The sequence below is a fragment of the Sander lucioperca genome, chromosome 1 (genome assembly GCF_008315115.2).
Source record: "Sander lucioperca isolate FBNREF2018 chromosome 1, SLUC_FBN_1.2, whole genome shotgun sequence".
Taxonomy (NCBI): domain Eukaryota; kingdom Metazoa; phylum Chordata; class Actinopteri; order Perciformes; family Percidae; genus Sander; species Sander lucioperca.
Genome location: NC_050173.1, coordinates 26509565 through 26531448, shown reverse-complemented (window position 1 = coordinate 26531448; position 21884 = coordinate 26509565). Strand labels below are relative to the sequence as shown.

Here is a 21884-nt window from a genome sequence, read left to right as displayed (position 1 = left end):
CAGAGAGTACAGGGCAAGTTGTGAGCTTTGCTCTGATGGCACAATTAGAAGTGACAGCTAATAATGTGCTGCCAGCTATCACTCCCACTGACTCCTGGTTAATATGCGTCATGACAACAGTGACGGACACTCATCACTTCAGACATGGCCAGTGTGGAAAAGGTTGAAGGGTGAAAGAGAAAATTAAGTAGAGCACCCAGACGCGCGAGCGAGCAAACAAACACCCACGACAACTGCTGAAGCTCTGCGGGCAGAGAACATGTCCAGTGACTCAAGAGAATATGAAAAGCACCAGAGGGGATGCTTGTTTTTGTCAGCACTTTTAATTCCTCTCTTCTTTAGTCTGCCATCCCCCTCAACAATGTATCAACACTACTCCTACAAACAGCCTGCAGTGACCCAAAAGTGTTGTTAATGATAAGGATTAACTATATATACTATGTATATAACTATACACTGTTGTACATAATTAATCTCTATCGTCTACATAACTGCACAGAATACTGTACTCAACCGGTACTTTGGTATGTAATGCTTCTTTTGCACTTCTGGTTGGATGTCAACTGCATTTCATTGGCTCTGTACCTGTACTCTGCTAAATGACAATAAAGTTTAATCTAATCTAATTAGTAATGTTTAAGTAAGAAGCATCCTGATGGCCATAAGGACAAGGTGAGATGTGAGAACATAAGGTGTTAAATGAAATGTATCACTTCATTCAGCATTTATGTGTCGTACAAGGGAGAGGGAAGCACTGATGGTTTGAAGGTTGGAGATACTGTCATAATAACCTTAATGTTTCTCAAGTATATTTAAAAGAACTAGTGCAGTGCCCAATTGGAGTGCGTGCCTGTTCGGAACGGGCCGATTGCTTGTTGGTTCCCAGTATTTTTTCCCCACAGCTTTATCTAACTATTAAGTGCGGTTCAATCAGGCGCGGCTCGGCTGCAGCTCATCTAGAGATTTGACGAGTCCCCTTTTTTTCGTCTAGCCGTCACACATCCAGGTAGCGATGCGGCCCGGGCAGGGGAAGCAGGCTGGAGAAATGTGCACAACAGCCGGCAACAAAACAACATGCTGGAGAGCACAAGAGCCTGGGCGTTCATCTAATATGTGTTTGTGTACGATTAATTTCGTCATTTGCATGTAGGGTAGAGAGCAATCAGTTTTTGGCGGATGATCACACTGCGAAGACTTGCTTGAGCAACCAGTACTCATTCCCAATGCGTATGTGACGCACCGAGCATAGCAGTAGCTCGACCACGGCGCTGTAAGATTACGTAGTATGAAGAGCGACAACAGTAGAGAGTAGTAGTAAGACCGAAAATCCACGTAAGGAGTGTTAGGGTGGTGGATGAGTCAAACAACACAGGATATTCACACAGGAGACGGGGGTTTGTAGCAGAGACGGTGAACCGCAATCAATGAGCCGTCCACCCCCGCTGCTGTACTGCGTATGCGGGAGGGAGACGTACATACATACAGTACATACAGTACAAACGCACGCACAGAGGTTTCTCGATTTATCGTAGATATAGTAGATTTTGGAAAATAAGCTTGTTTGCTTTTGTGCTCAGAGATAGATGAGAAGAACAATACCCCCCTCCCTCATCATGTCTGTGCTGTAAATATGAAGCTATAGCCAGCAGCCAATTAGTCTAGCTTAGCATAAATACTGGAAACAGGGGGAAGTAGCTAGCTAGTGGCTTCCTGGAGTCTTGTCATCACCGCAATTAGCTGAGGCTCCAGGAAGCCCCTGCACAAAGAAATACTCCAGGAAAAAAAGTCTGGTAAAACCCCAACATGCCGTCTTGAGACTTTTTACATTTTAGTTTTGTACAGATTAAACAAACAAGACATAACATGCTAATTAGTGAGCTTTTGAGGTGCTGGAAGGTGGCTTTTGTTACCTTTTTTGGCACAGCTAAGCGGCTGCTGGCTCCAACTTTTATATCATCTAACTGTCGGCAAAGAGCGAATATTTCCCAAAATGTCTAAATATTCCTTTAATAGCAGTGCCACTATTGAGAGATTGTGTGCATTTAATTTCAAAACTCTCAAAATACATGACAGCATCGTGACAGGAGTCTTGTTATATAATAGAAGGTGACTAGGAGAAGGAAAAACTATGACTCACTCAAAAGTGCTATAATATTAAAGACATCCACCATCAACAAATCATTAGAACACCTACAAAACAGTAGATACATCATAAGCTAAATCATTACCAGAGATTTAGAGAGACTGGGGTTTCTAAACAATGGTTGGTCGTGCACTATAATTAGCAGAGGGCACGGGGCTATCAATATGAAACAAAAGCAGATCCTAGACAAACTCAATGTGTGGAGAGATTCTGCTGTCATAACAAAGCAAACATCACAGTGGGATTACTACTTTCCCTGGGCGGTGCTACTGTACATAATTAGATGTGACATTCTGCCTCCACCATGCTGTTCTGCAGCTGAGTGACTCAACCAGCCAATCAATCACAGGTTTCACCCATTTCATTACCACAGGTGGCCTTAACTGCTCCGTCTAAAATCCTGTAACAAATCCCAAATGCATGTCCGTATTTTGAGACACAGGCACAACTGCTAAATATTTGATTTTCTTTTTGGGCCCTTCATATGATACCCATAAATTAAAAGCAATCACTCTACAGCAGTACAGTTCCCCACAGTGAAGAAGCAAATAAGCAGGTTTTTATCCTGACAGAATAAGCTAATTAGGTTATTTGCATGCCTGTAAAGAAATAATAATCCACCCCTCAGCAGGATTTTAATCAAACTGATATTAAAGAGAATATAGTCAACGTGTCTGTCAAAATCTTACCATGAAACATCACAGCATTTTCACCATTTTTAAGACACAACATAAACACAAGCCCACCACATCACTAAGGTCCACATAAAATGGCACAAAGACCTTATACAACCACACACAATTAGATTTAAAATCCTTCTTAGTTTTGTCCTAAACAGCAGCTATCACTGCAGGCAGGTGGCAGGGAACCCTGACATTACTTACGTGATTACTTTGGAGGTTTTCCAGTAAGCTCAGGTCATTAAATCCCTCCTCCTCCGATGAGTGTGTGCTGTGGCTGGAAAGAAGAGATGGAGAAGTCAAAAAAACAGAACATACTGAAATACTTGATAGCACTGACAGCCAACTAGAGCACATTGTTGTGACACTAGAGTAACATTTAAATTCATTTGCATCATCAATGCTTGTGACAGCAGGAGTTTACATATATGTACATCTTTCTACTAGCGTCTGACAGTGATAAGCATGACAAAAGTGTTTATGTACCAACAGCAAATGTTTCACATTTCTGCTTGAAAAATGATGGAAAAATTGTGGACCAACTAATCAATTAGTCAACTTATTTTTTCAGGTCTAGAAAAAAACAAATGGGCCCAAGACTGGCACCACAAAACAGATCTCAAATGTATTGACATAGCCAGTGCTGTGTGCCAACAGTATTGACATGTTGAGAAAAATACCAACTGCAATGCAGACAGAATGCAAATGTAGGCCCCTGGGTGTAAGTAATGTCATGTACAGTGTGATTGTACATGTAGGAGCAGATTATCATTTCATCATTTCACAACGCCCTTTATATATATCATATTACCTTCAGTCATTTCCATAAATAATAAATGCTTTAGAAATTAAACAATGCAAGAGAAATTGCTTACAGGGACACAGCAGCAGGCAGGCTGAATTTCTGGCAGCTAATATAGACCATATGACTCACATACTAATCAAAGCCAAGCCCTAATAAATTACTGGAAATACAATTAGTCAATCATACTTGCACCAGAAATGTTTTTCGTAACTGGCAAGATGCAAAATAATTTAATATTTATACAGGAATATAGCAAAAGAAAAAAAATATACAATCTTCTGTCAACAGCAAGCCATGCTGAACTGAAAAAACATGATTTTGGATTGCAGAGAAGACCTTTTCATTTATATAAAAAAAAAAAAAAAAAAAAAAGATTCCCCCCCAAAACAGTGATTTTTGTATTATAACAACCAGCCGCTCGCTGACCTTCCAGCGGGGATCGATCCATGATTCTGTGATGAATAGAGTCCTATAAATCAGGTATACAGCAGCTTTGTCCGTGGCACTGGGGCTTGATAGAAATGTTACTGAGGCTGCCATTAGCAACTATAAGTCTTTATAATCCCACAGGATACACCGTTCGGATTCCTAAGAGCCAGCCGGCCAGTAATACTCCCATCTACTGCACCACAAATAGGAAAAACACAGCGATGCCATCAAGCAGCAGGGCTGGAGTCGATATTGTGTTACACAGACATAGATGCACTGAGGGTTAGGGAAATGTATCACACTTGCAGGCTTTATTAAAATATGTCAGGGAGAAATCAGCAAACAAACGTGTTGTAAACACATACTGAGAAAGAGGGTGGATGTTTCAACTAAAAAGCTTGACGTTTTGTATCATATACTGTAAAATATATGTTTTCTGATTACAGCAGGTTACATCCATGCGACATATTCCTACATGTTTGTATCTAGGTTACATTTCAAGAGCCTTATACATTCATATGTGCAGTAAAAACCTATTCTGCAACAAAGACTGAAAAACTGCAGTACTTTTGACAGAAAATCTATGGAGACAGTATTACTGTTTCTAACCCTTGTACAGAGAAGGAAGCCCAAAGCTTTTCTCTACTGCAGCAGTAGCATAGTTCGCCAAGTCGATTGTCTTGATGAAAATCTAAGGCACAGGGCTGGGTGTGGAGGACGGTCAGTTATTGATTATCTGCCAGCACACAGAGGTCCTGTCACTATAGGAACAAGGGTGCTGGCTGTTCACAGTCAATAGCCGGGGACGGGTTCCTGATCAAACCTGCGCCGACACACATGCTGTCATGGAAGTAATACAGTTCTAATTGACCTGTGTCTAGATGGCAGTGTTTGACCGAGATAAACTTTGATTAAAATTAGCCATAGGATGACGACCGATCCAGTACTGGTCTTGTTTTTTTGTTTTGTTATTATCTATCATCAAGAAACAAAACACACTTTGTTTTCCCCTTGTTCCTGTATCCCAGTCTATTTTCTGTAGAAATAAAAACTCAGTTCAAAAACTCAAGTTTTTTTCAGTGAGAAAAAAAAAGCAGCAAAAAGAGACATGCCTTCATGAAAGCTGCCAACTTCCTTAAAACAGCAAGATTCAACATTTTGGCATAATAGGCATTGACAAACCCACATGCAAAATGGATAAGACACACCCATGCTGTTACTGCAGATCTCAATACTGTAGCAAACGGATCTTAAACTTAGGACTGTGTGAGTGTGTGTACGTGTGAGAGAGCGAGAGAGAACGAGAGAGAGAGAGAGAGAGAGAGAGAGAGAGAGAGAGAGAGAGAGAGAGAGAGAGAGAGAGAGAGAGAGAGAGAGAGAGAGAGAGAGAGAGAGAGAGAGATAATAAGTGGGAGTGTAATCTACTACCTCAAAAGTTAGTTTGATGTTAACTGGGGAAAAGGAGAATGTGCTGCACAGCTTCAGCCTCAACACAACATACAGTAAAGGCTGGTAGGAAGCCACATAACGTAACCACTCAGAATTCAATAATAATTCTAATACTGCCAGCATATACATAGATCTATATACAGTATAAACTGGAATATTTGTTTTTAAGGCTGTTCTTTCACATAAATAGATATACACAGTGAACCAAGAGCCACAGTCACATTAAACATGTCCAAAGTGTACTCAACGCACACAAAAACAACAAACACAAATTGAGGTATTGTGTTCAATGTCACGATTTTCACAAGGCAAGGCAGCACTGATACATCACAGAAGCGAGGAGTGAAAAAAAAACGATCACCATTTCACACCCAGTCATCTTACCAGTCGTCCTCTGCAAAACTACCCTCCTCAGCCTCAGGGACGTGGCTGTTGGAGAAAAAATTATCTTGTTGACAAAGTCTATTGTTAACATGTTCTGTGAATGTACAGACGCCAGGATTGGATTAAAGATGGGTTTGTTTATGAGTTGGCAGGTGTTAGAGTATGATAGGTCAGATGCCGGGAAGGACTGTAGCCGAGGTGTTGTGGTTAGGTTGATAGCAGTGATTATAGCAGGTCCTCTGATCATTTACACGATACTACTCTCATGTCCACACAGTAGGAGCCGGTTACCTTAGGGGGAAACAGGCTGTGAACGAAATCACATATTAACCTAGTATGATGTACATTTGAGTGTGTAGTGCGTTCCCCTTGCATAGTTTGTGGATTTTGTGTACGCAAGAAATGCCCGGATCTATAACAGATTAGCAACAATTTCTTAGTATGAGACGTGAGCCTACTGGACATACTCAATCGCTCCAAAAAGCATTGCGGCTCTTTAGACTGTCCAATGACGGACTGCGAGGCAGATGGTTTAAATAATTAACCGTTGGCAAATGATGGCGAGTGACATCAAGGTACAGTTAAGAGGAAAAGTGTGAGTGCTCACATTTATAATGTAACAAAAACAAATTTAACAGTAAAATATTTAATAATTTAAATTTGTCATAAAATATCAAATTGAGTGGAAGAGGTAATGTTGATTTGATATTTGAAATAAACAATTTTCATTTAATTGTTTCATTGTGAACAGTCTGCTGGTAATGGCATACTTCATCATTAATTTAGTGTTTATTTAGGGTTAGCTGAGTAGTTTGAGTAATGTGTGTAGTAGTGTGCAGTACGTAAGTATGCAGTACGTTAGTATGCAGTACGTTAGTATGCAATACGTTAGTATGCGATTTCGAACACAGCCACAGTGTAAAAAACACCTCTACAGTTCACTAATTAACACATCTCAATATTATATCTTGTTTGTATTATCGTACAAAAACCAAAAGTATAAAAACCTCGGTAAAAGTTGCAGAAAAAACTCCAGCACATAACTCCCTGTAAAGCCTTCTGTTCCATTTTTACACTTTGGTTTTTGTACGAATTAAACATACTATTAGCACATTTTGGTAGTATGTTTTCTTCACTCGTCACTATGGCGCCAATAATTAATTGCCTCAGTAAATTATTGAAGCATTAAAAGGTACAAGTTACTTATTTATTAAGGGCTAGTTTTTGCTCACTTTCCTGTTATTGCTCCTTACAATTGTATACAAGCACTAGCATTAATTCTAAGTTATTGTTAACTGAAAGTTTTGTGCTCACTTTCCTTTCCTTACAAGTGACAGATGTTATACTAGCTGTAATTCTTTACGGGCAAAAAGAAAGATACTGCATGCATGTGATTTAGATCTCAATATACAGTATGCTGCTGTTCTATATCCAGTTGTGTTGTGCATGTTAAGTGAAATGTCAGTCCTTTCACTCATCAGTATCAATCATTTTGGTATTACATACATGTAAGATCCATTAGAAACTTACTGGTAAGAATGACATTTACCACTAAAATAATACCATGTATATTTTGATTAAAAACACTGTAGTAAAACCTGAAATGTGACTAGTTACTGTAGTTAGCAGTTGTTGTTTTTGACTAATTGTCTCAAGCGGACAAGAAAGTCTGAAACACACAAAATGTTTAGATCATTATGCTCTTATAAAACATACTAAACATATTTGATACCAAAAAAGTAATTACATTTAACTGGGGTTATAACACATTAGGGTTGGGCGATATGGAGAAAATCAAATATCACGATATTTTTGACCAAATACCTCGATATCGATACCGCAACGATATTGTAGTGTTGACTATTGGTGCTTTCACAAAATATTTATTTGATAAATAATCATCAGTAATGTGGATATAATGACTAAGTGGGTAAAGGCAAATAATGTAACAGCTAGAACAGTCTGGCAAGCAGCCTTTAAAACAGGAAAAGACAACACTTACGCCATATTACGATATTACAATATCTATATATATAGATGTATATATATATCTATGTATAGATATATATATAAAATCTAAGACGATATCTAGTCTCATATCACAATATCAATATAATATCGATATATTGCCCAGCTCTATAACACATTAAAGATATTACACTGAGGACGTTTTGCTGAAATGTTTGAGGAGAAATTTCAATGAAAGGGAAAAAAATCCGAATCAAAAAAAGCCAGAAACAAAACTGGGGGAATATATAAATGTTTGGGAATAATCTTAGTATAGTAAGAAGCCTCCCTTTCTCATTCCTCATCAGGCAACAGCAGGAACTTCGCAACTACAGCTGCAACGTGGATGTAAGCATTTTGTGTACATTTTTAAGGCCACCAATGAATCCAGCAATGAAAACAACAATGTTGGAAACTAAATGTGGTCAGAGTGCACGCTGCTCTAAAATGAGGTAACAAATTATTTTTGACATCTCTGCTCTGGCAGACTAACTGCAGTGCAGTGTTTTGTTAACTGTAAGGAGTGGAGCCGACCAGACGATGTGCTCTACTGAACATTACGGCTCTCCATTTGATTCCAACTCAGTTTGATTCATGCTGTGAGCCTGTTCACTAGTGTACCTTCAGTAAAACAACATTGTGGTTAGCTGCATTAACAACAAACCAATCCGTCGGCACACAGGCTAATGTACAGTATTAGACGTATGTAAAACAACTGTATCCAATGTACATGTCTACTGTGTAACACTTTACGATCCAAATTTGCCCACACAAATGGTTTATTTAAAAAACACAATCAAAACATATATTTTTGAGTTTAGTCACTTGAGTACATTAAAAAAAAAAAACATGCTTTCACTCAACTACAAACTAATAACACTCAGGAGGATTCTGGGAGCCTTTCTAACCTAAACAGTATTCTCCTTGAGATTTGGCCTCCAATCCAGTGGAATTAATTAATGTCTACTCCCTTGGGGTTGGCTTTATTAATTACAGCAGTACTTAATTTGTGGTGAGGAACACATGCGGGCGGCAGTGTCAGGGGGGCTTTGTGTGTGTGCTGGCACCAAATTTCAAGTCACGCCACGTGCTATGCAAGTGCATTTGTATTAAAATATGGAATGTTTTAATTTTATTTGTATTTGTTTTTGGACAAGAAAAATATACTACTACACCCTGAAATAGAGTCAGATACTTTGAAATCTGTCTTTGTACAAAAAGTAAAATAAAATCAGTATTGAAGAAGCATTCCGGTATGTTAATTCCAGAGGTAGAGACATGTTAGTGACAGAATTTAGAGTTGAATCAAACAATATCTGCCTCACAACTACTTTCATTCATATCTAACGATAAACCTGAGGAAAGCAGACTGGATGCAGTCGAATCTGACATCTACGACAACCGCTTGCCAAGCTGTTTCACTGTTGGGTAAATTCAACAACCATGTATTCATTATGTGTTTAAATCATTAAATATATGTCATACAGTATATACTATTTCCATACTGTAAAAGCCTAAACATAATAAAAAAGAGCAGGAGGGTACAGATTATTTATTTGGAACAGCACTGTGTCAATTGTTTTAGGCCTCTAAAATCCTGATTGGTATTAATGTGGGACGAGTCATGGACTCAATAAAAACCCATTCAACTCAACACTCAGGTTCAGAAATAGTGTTTCTGATCTGGAACAAAATGCAGATCCAAAAACACAGTCAACACCCAACACATCAATGCTCTGTGACACTTTCCAGACACATTTTGAGGAATAGTGAAATAAAGTTTAAAGAAAATAATTGGATTATATATTCTATGAAGGAGAAGAAAACATAACTTACATAGTTATAGCACTACAGTGGGTTGCATTACTGTTCCAGTTAACATTGGTATTGTCTGGTGAATTATAAATACAGAGCAATGACCAGAACAGTTTTTAAATCTAACCCTCCCAACTCTTATTTTGGGAACCCAGAAGGAGCAGAAGAGCAGGCCAAATGATAGCATCATGAAAACAGCCTCGCCTCATTAGAACATGCCTTTCTTCTATCCTGCTATGAAACACTCATTCATATTTATCAGTTGCATAAGAGGGAGTCCTCGGTTCAGCGTATCAAAAGAAGACATCTCTACTTTGGAAGAAGGAGAGAGAGACTGCTGCCTAACGTTAATCTTTGCAGGGAGGAGTGTCTGGCCCTGATCCCCAGCAGGCTTGAGTCAATTAAATAACCATTCAAAAAAGAAAAGAAAATGACAAAAAAAAAAGAAAAAAAAAAAGAAAATTATCTTTAACCTAAAACATCCCAAAATTACATCCCTGTCTTTATTCAGCAGCAATAGCGGAGAGCCAAAAAAATATAAAAAATATCAGCAATAATCTTGGACATCAACATGCACATTCTCACTACTTAAAGTAACTTTATGTTGTTGACCCGGGAGACGGCGATGAGAAGTTGGAGCTAGCAATCATAGCATAATGAGAGCTTTGGTACAGAGAACTCCAGATAAAATACTCTCTTTTGTCTTCAGCCTGCACTTCATCAATCAAGCTTTTAATTGAATCCTAATGGGATTAATCATGTACTGTCACGCCTGCACTTGCTTTGGTTCTGTGAAGATCTGCTCTCCCACTTGTTTTGCATCCACTGAGGCTAATTATCTATGAACTGAAATGAGAATATATTCGGGGGGAAGGAAAAAAAAAATGAAGGGTTGATTTAATGTTATTTTAAAATGTAATAGAATATGCTTTTATGTCAGTAGAGCTGAGGGAAAAAATTCATGTGGACTGCGAATTTTGGCTAAATCGCAATGTTTACAAGAGGATACTGTATGTTGCCAATATTCTTATTCTTATTTGTGTCAAGAGATTGTCAAGCTCTGGACCTCATAGATAAAATACTGAAATGTATAGCCAGTATCCACAAATTCCTCCAACGTGACATACGATGGACGGAAGGCTAAAAAGGAGAGAGTAAAGTACCTTTTCTGCCTTTTATTTATAGTTTATGTTGAGAGGAGCACTGATGCAGCTGCTAATGAGAAGGCGAGGGAGGAGAGAGAGAGAGAGAGACGCCAGCTGTACTGTGATGCACACTTGGCATTTAATGAAGGTGATGGGGGAGGCAACGGTAGAGGATGCAAATGGGGGAGCAGTGAAAATCAAAAAGGGAGAGGGAAGCGAAACGTACCCATAGGCCACGCCAGCGATGGTGCACTTCTTAAACTGCATCACGTTGCAGGTCAGGGTCCCCGTCTTGTCAGAGAAAATGTATTTTACCTGTAGGGGTAGAGAAAGACAGAATAACACATACTTCATGGGTATACATGTTATTCTAAAGTAGAGATTGTATTTTTAGTAGGCATTAGTATAATATAAGTATTATATGAAATGCATAGTTTACCTGGCCTAGTTCTTCATTCAGATTGGAGGTGCGAGCCATGGCAGGTGTGTTCGTGGGCTCATAGAGCATATCGGTGTCCTGAAACCAATCAAGAACTTTTAGTCTAACTTCACTAAAGAAACAACATTTTTGGTAACAATACAGGTTTACAACAAATGAGACTTCACAGCTGCAGCTATTTTCCCTCCAGAAAATACTGAACCAACATGAGCTGCGGAAAGAGAAGCCAACTGAGAGATGCCCTTAATGTTCCAAAAAAAATTCAAAAATAATTTTGGGTAAAAAAAACAGTATATTTCCTCAGCTGAGATATTTGGTGGGGCTTACCTAGTTGCGAAAGACAGAAGCGCAAAATATTCTAGGTGCTCACTCAAGAGTGCTAAGACTTTGCCTTGGTTTTTACAGATTTCAATACATACATACATGGGAATGATGCGGACCATGTTACTTGTACACTATTTAATTTCGATAGGCCAATGTTCATACCCAGTTCTCAAAACTGCAATAATCGATTTTCTGGCCACTTGAGGGCAATGCAACACGCTGTAAACACCTTATAAAGGTGATATGGCCAATGTGATAGCAAACAGTGGCTTCTTTACACATCAAGCAGAAACAGAGCAACATTAGCATTCATTGTTTTGATCTCTTCCAGCTACCTGCTGCGTTTGGAAACAATGTTGATGAAAGCGGTATGAGTACATTTAAAAAAATAAATGAATGAAAAAATGAGACAAAAACGCTAAAACACTCTGTAGAGCTGAAGTGAACAGCAGAGTGTGGTGATGACTCTCTGTGGGCTCACTACTAAGAGCAACTCCCTTCACATACAAGTAATCACTCGATCCATTGTTGATATAAAAACATAGATTATAGCAGCTTTACCTGCCATATAGTACACTATGTTGAAACAGTCACCACCCACCGTGCTTTGTTTATGTGGAGATTAAGTGTATTGCAAACATTGAACTGAAATTTTGTGCTCATAGCCTGCAATAATATAACACATGTAGATGTACTCTGCTGCAGGTATGTCTTGCTTATGTAATGTATGTAAACATAGAGGTAACATACACATACATTTAAAAGTTATTTTCCTCCTTAAAGTCACACCTCAAATTTATAGTATATTTATAGTATAGTTCAGATAAATTGCTTCAACTCACCCAGTTGATGAAAAAGGCTTGGGTGAACTTGATAACCTCCAGCGTGACCAGGAGACTGATGGGGATCAGATTGTTGAACAAGATGATGAAGGTGAGGAAGTTGAGGCCAAAGTTAGCTGCCCCGCCATCTATCAGGGAACGAGTTTTGGACAGAGGGAAGTGATACACAGGAGCCTCATCAGTGCTGGTTCATTAATATCAGTTAGTTAAATGAAAATGCCCAAAGCTACTTCTAACCAATGATCAACTTTATCCCAATCCAAAGAATGTTTTGGGGTAACGTTGTGCATTAGTTGGAATTAGCCATTTCATCCACCCAGTCTCATCCTCTTATGACTCAACTAATTAACAGTCCAATTTAATGTCCCAAAGATTCAAAGTAGTGAACAGGGACTGAAGTATCTCAAATGTCATTAGTGTCACAGCAGCAGCCTTGGCATCCAGCATGATCCAGGCAATGAATTCCACAAAGCACTATGCAAAATGATGCTGGTTCCCCCCAAAGCCCCAAACAATTGCCAATGATCAACATGTAACCCCACTGACACCAAACATGAAAACAGGAGGGATATGATTTACCTTTCCTCAGCTTGCAGGAGGTGCAAATGTTACCTTCCTCAACCCAAGCCTTGATCTTAGCATTGTGGTTGAGAGGGACAGCCCTTCCCCATGACAGAACGATTGCAAAAGAAAAAACTGGATGGCAGAATGGAAGCTACTGCTACTGGTACAACAACACATATAGGAGGGAATACTGTTTCAGAAGTGGGGAGGAAGACAAACCGGATGCTCTCAAGACAAAGGAGGGAGATTCAGTCCATAGCACATTCTCAACCAACAAGGAGTGGAAAAGAGGGGGTGGATTATGCCAGCAAAAAAGTTTGGGTGTTTATGAGGATCACTACATCACCTTGTGTCACTCATTTCTAGTAGCCAGCATGTTATGTGATGTAAAGCAAGATTTCTGCTATCGGATGAGACAGGGATACTGTGGTGGATCAGTAGAGAGTCATTAAAATAAATAAAAATCAAACCATAGCAAACCAGGACATGCACAGGTCACACAAGTGCAAAAGTACACCTAATATCTTCTCTTAAATACTGTATGTCACTGTAATGTAAAAGCAATTTGAATATATGAGGTTCTTATCAAGCAAGTCAACATAAAAATATGTTTTTGATTGATTCACAGCAAGTTGTCGCAGGAGTTGGACTGTAAATTGTTGGGGTTTCATTATTCTAAATGATCAGATGGCACATGTACATTACAGTGAGAAGACAACACGTCCTAGACATTATACTAAAAGCAGAAGTAGGAAAAAAAAAAACGTCACCATGCCGTCAGTTAAGACATCAGCAGTTTACTAACAGAGATAGTCAGCATAAAGTCAATGATATGGTGATAAATGCACAACTACCTACAGAAACTGACTAAGTAAACTGTAGCAGGTGGCATAAATGCATTACAAATGACTATTCACTTTTGCTTTCAATCTGCATTAAGTTGTCGCAATGTATAGGCTTAATGCGGAGGATGACCTGTGTCAGCACACTGCAGCAGGTCAAAGTCAAATGAATTACTCGCCGGGCATGCATAATTGCAGGCCTCTTGCAAGCCTGTGTGATGTGTAGCAGGTTAACGCTGACTCTTCTGTTCCTGTCTGCATTTGACTTCCAAATGTTAATAAGTGAGTGAAATTACAATAATTTTGAAAATTATAGTGATGGAAGTAAATATGATGTTCAAGATTTGACAATCTCCCCACCTCTCTCTTTTGTCACTGGTTGGATAATATGCACTGGACAGAGTCTCAACAACTCCTTATGGAAGTACAATCAGTCTCAAGATGGACGCCTGCCTTATGACTTACACTCCCCTCATCAGTGTGATATAGGGTCTTTTAGATGTGGGTTTTAATGCCACTGAGAACAATGTTAAAACCCTTACGAAACCAATAGAAGCCAATGCAACATCTTGTAAAAAGGGACAGTGTAAGTCGTAGTGCAAGCTTAAATTGACCAGGGCACAACCTCTCCTACACAGGCCTATCAGGGTACAGAGTAATGGCCAGAGTGTCACGATAATCACTTTGCATACCAGGTTCAGAGCTTCATCACAACAGACCAACTGTCACAGAAGCTGAGCAGCCCATATTCTTTGTGTTCTGTTAATGTCTGTTATAGTAGCTTAAAATGTTTAATAATCGCTTGAGAATACATGTGAAAACTAAACAGGGTTTCACCTCTCCACCTCCCACCTTCCCCTCTCGGTCTGTTCTTTGAAACTCCACACAAGAAAAGAAGGTGGCAGAGGCATTTAGAAAATGTCAGCTCTTGCCCCTTGGGTTGCACCACATGTTGTGTTCGAGCAATAAACATGTATAAGCCTCCTGCTATGAAAAGCTTCCTGAGTACAACCTCATCTCCCTGGCAGTCAAAGTAAATGCTGCTAAAAAATAAGATGAGGGTCTAAAGCTTGGGAACTGCAAAGTGTTTAACGTGGCACAAAAAAATGGAGGAAAAGTGAGACAGTGTTTGCATCAGGCACTGAAAATAACTAGACGAAAGTATAAGAGAGCTGGAAGGGAAAAACCTATTGTTGGATCCCTGGTATGTGCTTGTCCATGGCATGGGCCCATACAAAGTAGGGCAACCATATAGGGGGCGAGGGTAGGGGGCTTCATTTGCTTAGCAAAGGCAGAGCTTCAGTAAGGGGTTAGTAAGGGAGGGTCATTCACGGATGGCCAAGGCTTTTAAATGGTTGTTACCTGGAGCTGTTAAAAAACGACAACAAAGAAAACAACAAAATCAAACAGAACATTAGAAAGGAACAAAAAAGTACAGCAGCGCAGTGATATTCAACCATTTCTTTTTTCACTCAAACTCATTCACAACACATCTATGCATGTCACAGCTGTCTTTTCTCAGTTAAAAGGGAATTCACTTATTCCCACACTGCCACATATTTCACTTGTAATGCGAAACATAGTTTAACTGAGGCAACATAAAAACGACACAACACATACCAGCATTTAGGAACTTAAAATGACAAAGAAATAAGCTGATATGGACAAGTGAGACAAAATATGTGGAATAAGAGGTGCAGCCTGGGCTGTTGGGACTCTTACAGTTGAGATCCATGTACCAGGCATCATTGCCGTACTGGTACTTCCAGATGGTTTGGCCAATGGAGCAGACCAGAGAGATGGCCAGCAGGCAACCAAACAGCACAAGGATCTGAAAGTTGGTGATACGCTCAACGTTGGACAGCTTCAGAGGAGGCCGAGTGGAATTCTGGGTAACACAAACAAGACAGTTGTGGTAGAAAAAAATGTGTAAAAAAGTATGGCCAATGGTGAGGTTCCCTATCTTATCATCAAGATAAAACATGTTCAGGGGAACTAAACATTTGTATCAAGCTGCCTAGGAGCGTGACATGTCTGAAGATAAACATTTTGCAGAAAAACATTTTTGGTGATTTGGTGATATACATGCAGGCACATGCCGTCTGATATGTTTTAAATACTGTATGTTATTTGTTGGTTAAACAGATTTGGTTGCATAAAAAAGTAAAACAGAAATGAAATGAAAAATAGTTTTTTAAAATAAAGTATGAACCAGTTCACCAGACTGAACATTTTTTTGTAACTGCAAATAAAACCCTCTAAATACTGTGCAAATATGCTTTACCTGCATGAGCTTTGTGTCATGTCCAGTGTAGACCACCACACCATGCACCCACTGAGTGTTCCTCAGCTGGGCTCCTCTCAGTAAGATCTGGTCTGGACCCAGTGGCATTGTACTGTAGTAAAAAAACATCACTGCTATGAGTACATTCTTCATACTTTCCCTACAGAATAATAGGCTAACATGGTCTCTTACAAGTTGGTTCAATTATTTTTTGTTAACAAATTCTTTGGTTGACAGTAATGGCTCACACATTAAACAATCTATAATCTTATTTTGATACTAAAGACATTTGTTTAAAACACTTCACGCCTTCCAATATCACCATACTGTAAATCAGTGAGTTACATACTGCACAATCGCGGATTTAACATAAATCTTCCTGATTCCTAATTGATAAATATGCCAATGCTAACGATAACCAATAATCAATATTACAACACTAAGTAATCCACCCTGACAGATCTTTTTACCACACAAACATTACGCAACAACACAAACTAGGTAATTAGTATTGTGTGATGCTGTGAAAGACTTGTTCATGTTAACAATATTTATACCACAGCCAGTATTAAAATTGGCCTCTATTTCTAATAAATTGTATTTTCCCATCAACAAGTTGAACTCTTAATTATAAATCAGAATATACATGTACATGCAATTCAGTTGTAACAATGGTGTTTAAACTGACCATTGACAAGCCTGTAGGATTTGATGCCTTAAGTTGCACGCTGGTAAAACTGAATAAAAAGATTTCCATGAAGATGAAAATACAGCCCATCAAACAATACACCCACAAAGACCTAAGTATAGCTCTTGGTAACAATGCTTATTCAGGAGAGCTTTATTGTCCCAAACTCCAAGAATCAAGCCATAATATCATAAAAGCAGGCATACAGCATATAATGCATTTTCTGTACAATGGCAAAGTCTCCAAACAAATATCTAATTAAATTTAACTGAGGCAGGTGCTTTCACTTATTTAGCAGAAAGATTAAATAACCCCTAAAACAACATAATGCACTGATACAGGCTCTGCTCCTGGCTAATGGGCTATTGAGTTGGCACGAGGGGCTGAGGGCCAGACATGGAGCTCTGCAACTGAGCCCACCTGTGTCCATCAAGGCGGATGTTCCCAACAAACTCATACAGATGGCGGTTTGGGCTCTCACACTCCATCCGCCCGGAGAGACGCATCAGGCTGTCGATGTCCTTTATGTCTGCAGTCATTTGGAGACCCTGTTGATGTCGTTACAGCAGCATTATTGCCGTGTTTTTACTTTTCATCAATTTGTGTTGCAAACTTAACAGAAGATTCCTCTTAGCTCTCGTTGTATGGACAGTAACTTGCATTAAGAAAGAATCAAAAAGACAATCACCTGTCTGATTTTAAGGTTTGTTTCTCCATCCAAGTTAGATGTTTCAATGTAGCACATACCCTGTGGTTCACTGTAGTAGAGGGAGAGGATATAGACACTTGGAATAGGAATACAATATGATGACTGCTATTTATTCATGTATAACGGTAAACCTGACCCTAACTGTTCATTATCTTATGTGGCTGTAATTTTATAGAATATTGTATACCAACTAGTAAAAGGGTACAGATTATTTACCAATAATAACATCTTACTTTCAATGTCAATTTTCATCTCAATTATTTATAAACTAGATATGATTTTTTTTTAAAAAAGGGCCTACAACAGAAAATTACATAGGACTAGATCACTGCAAACAAAGACGCTACATGTCAGCCTAAAGGCCACTCAGAAACTACAAAGTTGTACTGAGTGGAAGTTACCCACTTAATGCACAGTAAATGTCCTTTAGATAGACGTAACATCTTTGTTTAGTGCCACCCCAGAGTTTAACTGTCTAAAATACACTGCAAAGGGACAGGGAGTGGAGAGGGAGAAAACACCAGAGTAGGGATATATGAGCGAGCAGCAGGCATGCCGAGCACAACAAACACAGCAGACAAATGAGCCTCTGACAGGCTCTGGGCACAGGGACAGAGAGTGAGAGCATGCCGGTGCTTAAGGTGAGCTGGGTCGCAGGTTAGCTACTCTTTTTATAGAGTGATTTATTCATACCGAAAGGCTGGTCCAAACACACAGGGTGAAAGAGGAAAATCAAAGAGAGATCTGGACACTGAAGCCCAACCACAATCAGTGAGAGGTTTGGAATCAGCTGCTATTAACCGTCAAATTGTGAAATACTGAACTACACTTAAGCTTGTTTAAATGGTAGTAACATGTAGAAAGTTAGCAAAACTATAATCCCTAGATGTTTATCAACATTACATATTGGAATGTGACTGCATGCACATTGTAACATCAAATTAAATTGCATTGCATTGCATTGCATTGAGGGTGCCATACAAGCCATGCAAAGAGCAAGAATATGGAAATATATTCACACCCAATAAAAAAAGTATATCAAAGAAGGAGTGGCGCTCCTGTGCTGTAGTACTAGATGTTTCCATTCACTCTGAGCAGTGTTGGAAGTTTCAGCCAAACATTGAAAAGGGTTTACTGTACAAGTTAGGATGTCAAACAAAATATATAAAACATAATAAAATGACTGTATAATCGGCCACTATTATGGCTGCCAAACCACGATGTAGAGGAAAAGGAAAAGAACATGGTGTCATTGACTCTAACATCTGGTTGTTGCCAGAATAATCACAGGCCCCTTCCTTCCTCAAAGTGTGTAAAATAAACTAGTTCTTGTGTGATGAGCCCCTATCTCTCCCACCGCTGTTTTTTGTTAATGTTGCTGGTTTCCTGACCTGGACGACAGTATGACGAGGTCAGCCGGGAGGTGATCCCCATTTGCAGCTCTGACTACTTCCCCAACAGACACCTGATATTACCAACCACGCACCAGCAGGGGGCGAGAGAGAGGAGGTGTGGCAGTTGTTCGCACAGGGGGCAGGAGAGGAGAGAATGAGAAAAAAAGGGAAGAATTGAGGGGGATAAAAAAAAAAGAAGAAAAGAAAACACAAACAGACACAAAAACAGCAAACACATAAGGGGAGAGAGAAATGAGAAGAGCACAATGATCAGTCGGGTATGGTTGGTCATCTGTTCTCCTTTTCACAAAACCATTTAGAAAAAAATTATTCCGTAAAGTTGATGATACAATTTCTCAGAGGTATTAAGTCTAAATATATTAAGTCTAAATATATATTCAGAACAAAGTAGTGATGTGGGAAGTTGTGATTGAAATCGTGCCAGTAGAAGACATTTTTTTAAATGCACTGTTCACTCTGTATTTTTAGAGAAATTTAAATAAAGATTTTAAATAACTTCTAACTTAAAAAATCTTAAAAGAGGGATGCAGAACCGTTGTAAGCTCCATATTATGGCCAAATGTTTTTTTGAAAAGGTGAAGGAGGTAGGTAGGTTAATGTTGACATGATCAATTCTAATACAATATCACATTACCAATGTCCCACCTAGAGAAGTGATGGTTGTCACCAAAAGATAAAAAAGCATGCAAAGTTATGTATTTCTAAACAAAATTTAAATTCCAATTTAATTTTAATTGGAGGATTTTAAGACACTTGTTACTGACACGTTGGCTTGATGTATTATCTAGCCATCACTTCTTTAGGGAGAGCTGAGAGAGCAAAAAGAAAAAAAGAAGAGTGAAGTTCCACAGAGTCTGGCAGCAGGTGGGACTCCTATACCTGGTTGACAAAATGACAGCATCCGCGGGAACGAAATCACTGCCATTTACTCTAATAATATCGCCCACCTCAACCTGTGAAAATAAACCGGTTACTGCTGTGCACTGCCTATAAAAACAGCATACATGGGAACATGAGTTCTGCATCAAGAGCAAAAATGCACGGCTGGTGGGAAAAAAAGGTAAGTACATTAAAGCAGTAAACAGTACAAAAACAGCTGGAGTCTTCTTTCTATTACTTCTGAACATTGCAAAACAGGTGCAACCACTCAGCATATTCCATCATTCAGCAACTTCAGAGGAAAACAAATTGTATTTATCAACATTTTCAAGCATAACAACTGGTGAGAAATGAGCCGTGACGTTCATGCATTTCATACAACAACAAGCTCTTTATGGCTGCACAAAAGGTCTGCTGTATTTCTAGCTGATTTAATGTCTATTTTTTGAGCAACTAATGTTGTAAATAAAAACCTTCATTATTCCAAATCATGAATTCCAAATCAATTCTGATCAATGGCAGCAATAACACAAAAAGCAGCAATCAAAATGATGAATAATAACATAATTAAAGACTTAAAGAGACTTTAAATTTTAAATTCTTTAAATTTTAAAGAGAGGAAACTATAATTTCTTTTGTCACAGAGAAAAGACAGAAAGGAGGTTTTAGTAGGTAGGACCTGTATTCTATAGTATAGACAAAATCTATTACAGCTGAAAAAATAGGATTACATAAAATGCATGAACCTTAACAAAACAATGTTGTGCCCAATAACATTATAATAATAAGGACCTAGATATTGGGTGGAAAAAAACAAAAACAAAAAACAAGTGATCATTTTGGCCTCATTCAAGCTGCTCTGAAAGACTTACGAAAGGAACTTGGAGACCAAACTGACAATATGCATGCTGAAGATGTAAAACGCATCAATTATTTAAAGCTAGACTTTTTAGAGAGGCTTTCTGTCTGTATGGGGGGGGGGGGGGCAGTCACATACCAGCAAGAAACACTGTGAATTGCAGGAACCAAGTCAATGCATGAATCAAATATTTTGCTCCTTACAGAAGCCCTGTGCCATCACATCACGCTGATGCAGATAAGGTCTTTGAATAATCATTTAATCAATTAATAAGGGTACCTCCAAAACCCCACCCTTCAGCTAGATACTGAATGCACTGCCACATATATTTCAGCAAGTTGTTGTGGGATGTACTGCATCTTAAATATGATTTTCACATTCTATTTTGTATTTTGTATTCATCTTGATATATTACAGACATACACTACATCTCATCTCCTGCTGTTAACTTAGTTATCAAGAACAAATCAACAATACTTCATGTTATAAATAAATGATTATTTCTTGTCTTTCTCATATTCCAGGGAGCAGGAAGAAATATTCAGTTTCTTTTGCACTATTACCTGCTGTATGTAATGGATGTGGCAATATTACCAATTCTCAAACAGTCTAAATTGACCTCATTTCTGCACTGACTGGTGTTTTTGATGCTTTTAGGGAAAGTGTTCCAGCCACAGTAATAAAATAGCTTCATTATGATGGAATAGAGGAAGCTTCTCTTTGTCCTCCAGCACTGCCTTCTAATCACCGTCCACATGGAAACGCTGGATTAATTAGCGACTGGATACTAGAGGGGTCAGGGTGTGTGATTGTGTGTGTGTGTGTGTGTGTGTGTGTGTGTGTGTGTGTGTGTTTGTGGACACAATATGTGAGATTTCTCCAACTGACAACAGCACAATAGAGGGCGAAATCTGCTCTAGATGAATAAAATGGGAACTGGTGAAAATGACCATTAGTGACACATCGTGGGTACATACCTTTTCCCAGTGCACAATCTCCCAGGCACCATTCCTCAGTACTGTGGCAAGAAAAAGAGAGTGATGGAGAAAGATACAGTAACAGGGAACAAGGAAGTAAAAGAGACAAAAACAAATAAAAGCCATGTTACAATGCAGACAATCAGGATTTTAGTAAGGCCTATTTGCTTGTTGGCAATGTAAATACTACTACACTAATACCAGT

At 38.9% G+C, this 21884-nt stretch overlaps 1 protein-coding gene across 8 annotated transcripts in view; it reads right to left on the bottom strand.

Annotated features, from left to right (window-relative positions):
- atp8a1 (ATPase phospholipid transporting 8A1) overlaps positions 1-21884 on the bottom strand; it is a 105836-nt gene that overhangs the window by 53852 nt on the left and 30100 nt on the right. For 3 of the 8 annotated variants that reach the window (XR_004897370.1, XM_036001367.1, XM_031302804.2), the window contains exons 6-17: positions 21680-21720; positions 18941-19014; positions 17529-17598; positions 17261-17388; positions 16153-16264; positions 15591-15756; positions 15231-15236; positions 12463-12590; positions 11297-11374; positions 11084-11172; positions 5891-5935; positions 3028-3100 (exon numbers count right to left, since the gene is read on the bottom strand). Coding sequence is in view for 7 of the 8 variants with exons in the window: in XM_036001367.1 (XP_035857260.1) it covers positions 3028-3100; positions 5891-5935; positions 11084-11172; positions 11297-11374; positions 12463-12590; positions 15231-15236; positions 15591-15756; positions 16153-16264; positions 17261-17388; positions 17529-17598; positions 18941-19014; positions 21680-21720 (1010 nt within the window). In the remaining variant the exon portion in view is untranslated. Of the gene's footprint in view, positions 1-3027; positions 3101-5890; positions 5936-11083; positions 11173-11296; positions 11375-12462; positions 12591-15230; positions 15237-15590; positions 15757-16152; positions 16265-17260; positions 17389-17528; positions 17599-18940; positions 19015-19843; positions 19918-21679; positions 21721-21884 lie in introns of all 8 variants that reach the window. The other 5 variants (XM_031302805.2, XM_031302807.2, XM_031302808.2 and 2 more) reach the window with 5 other exon arrangements.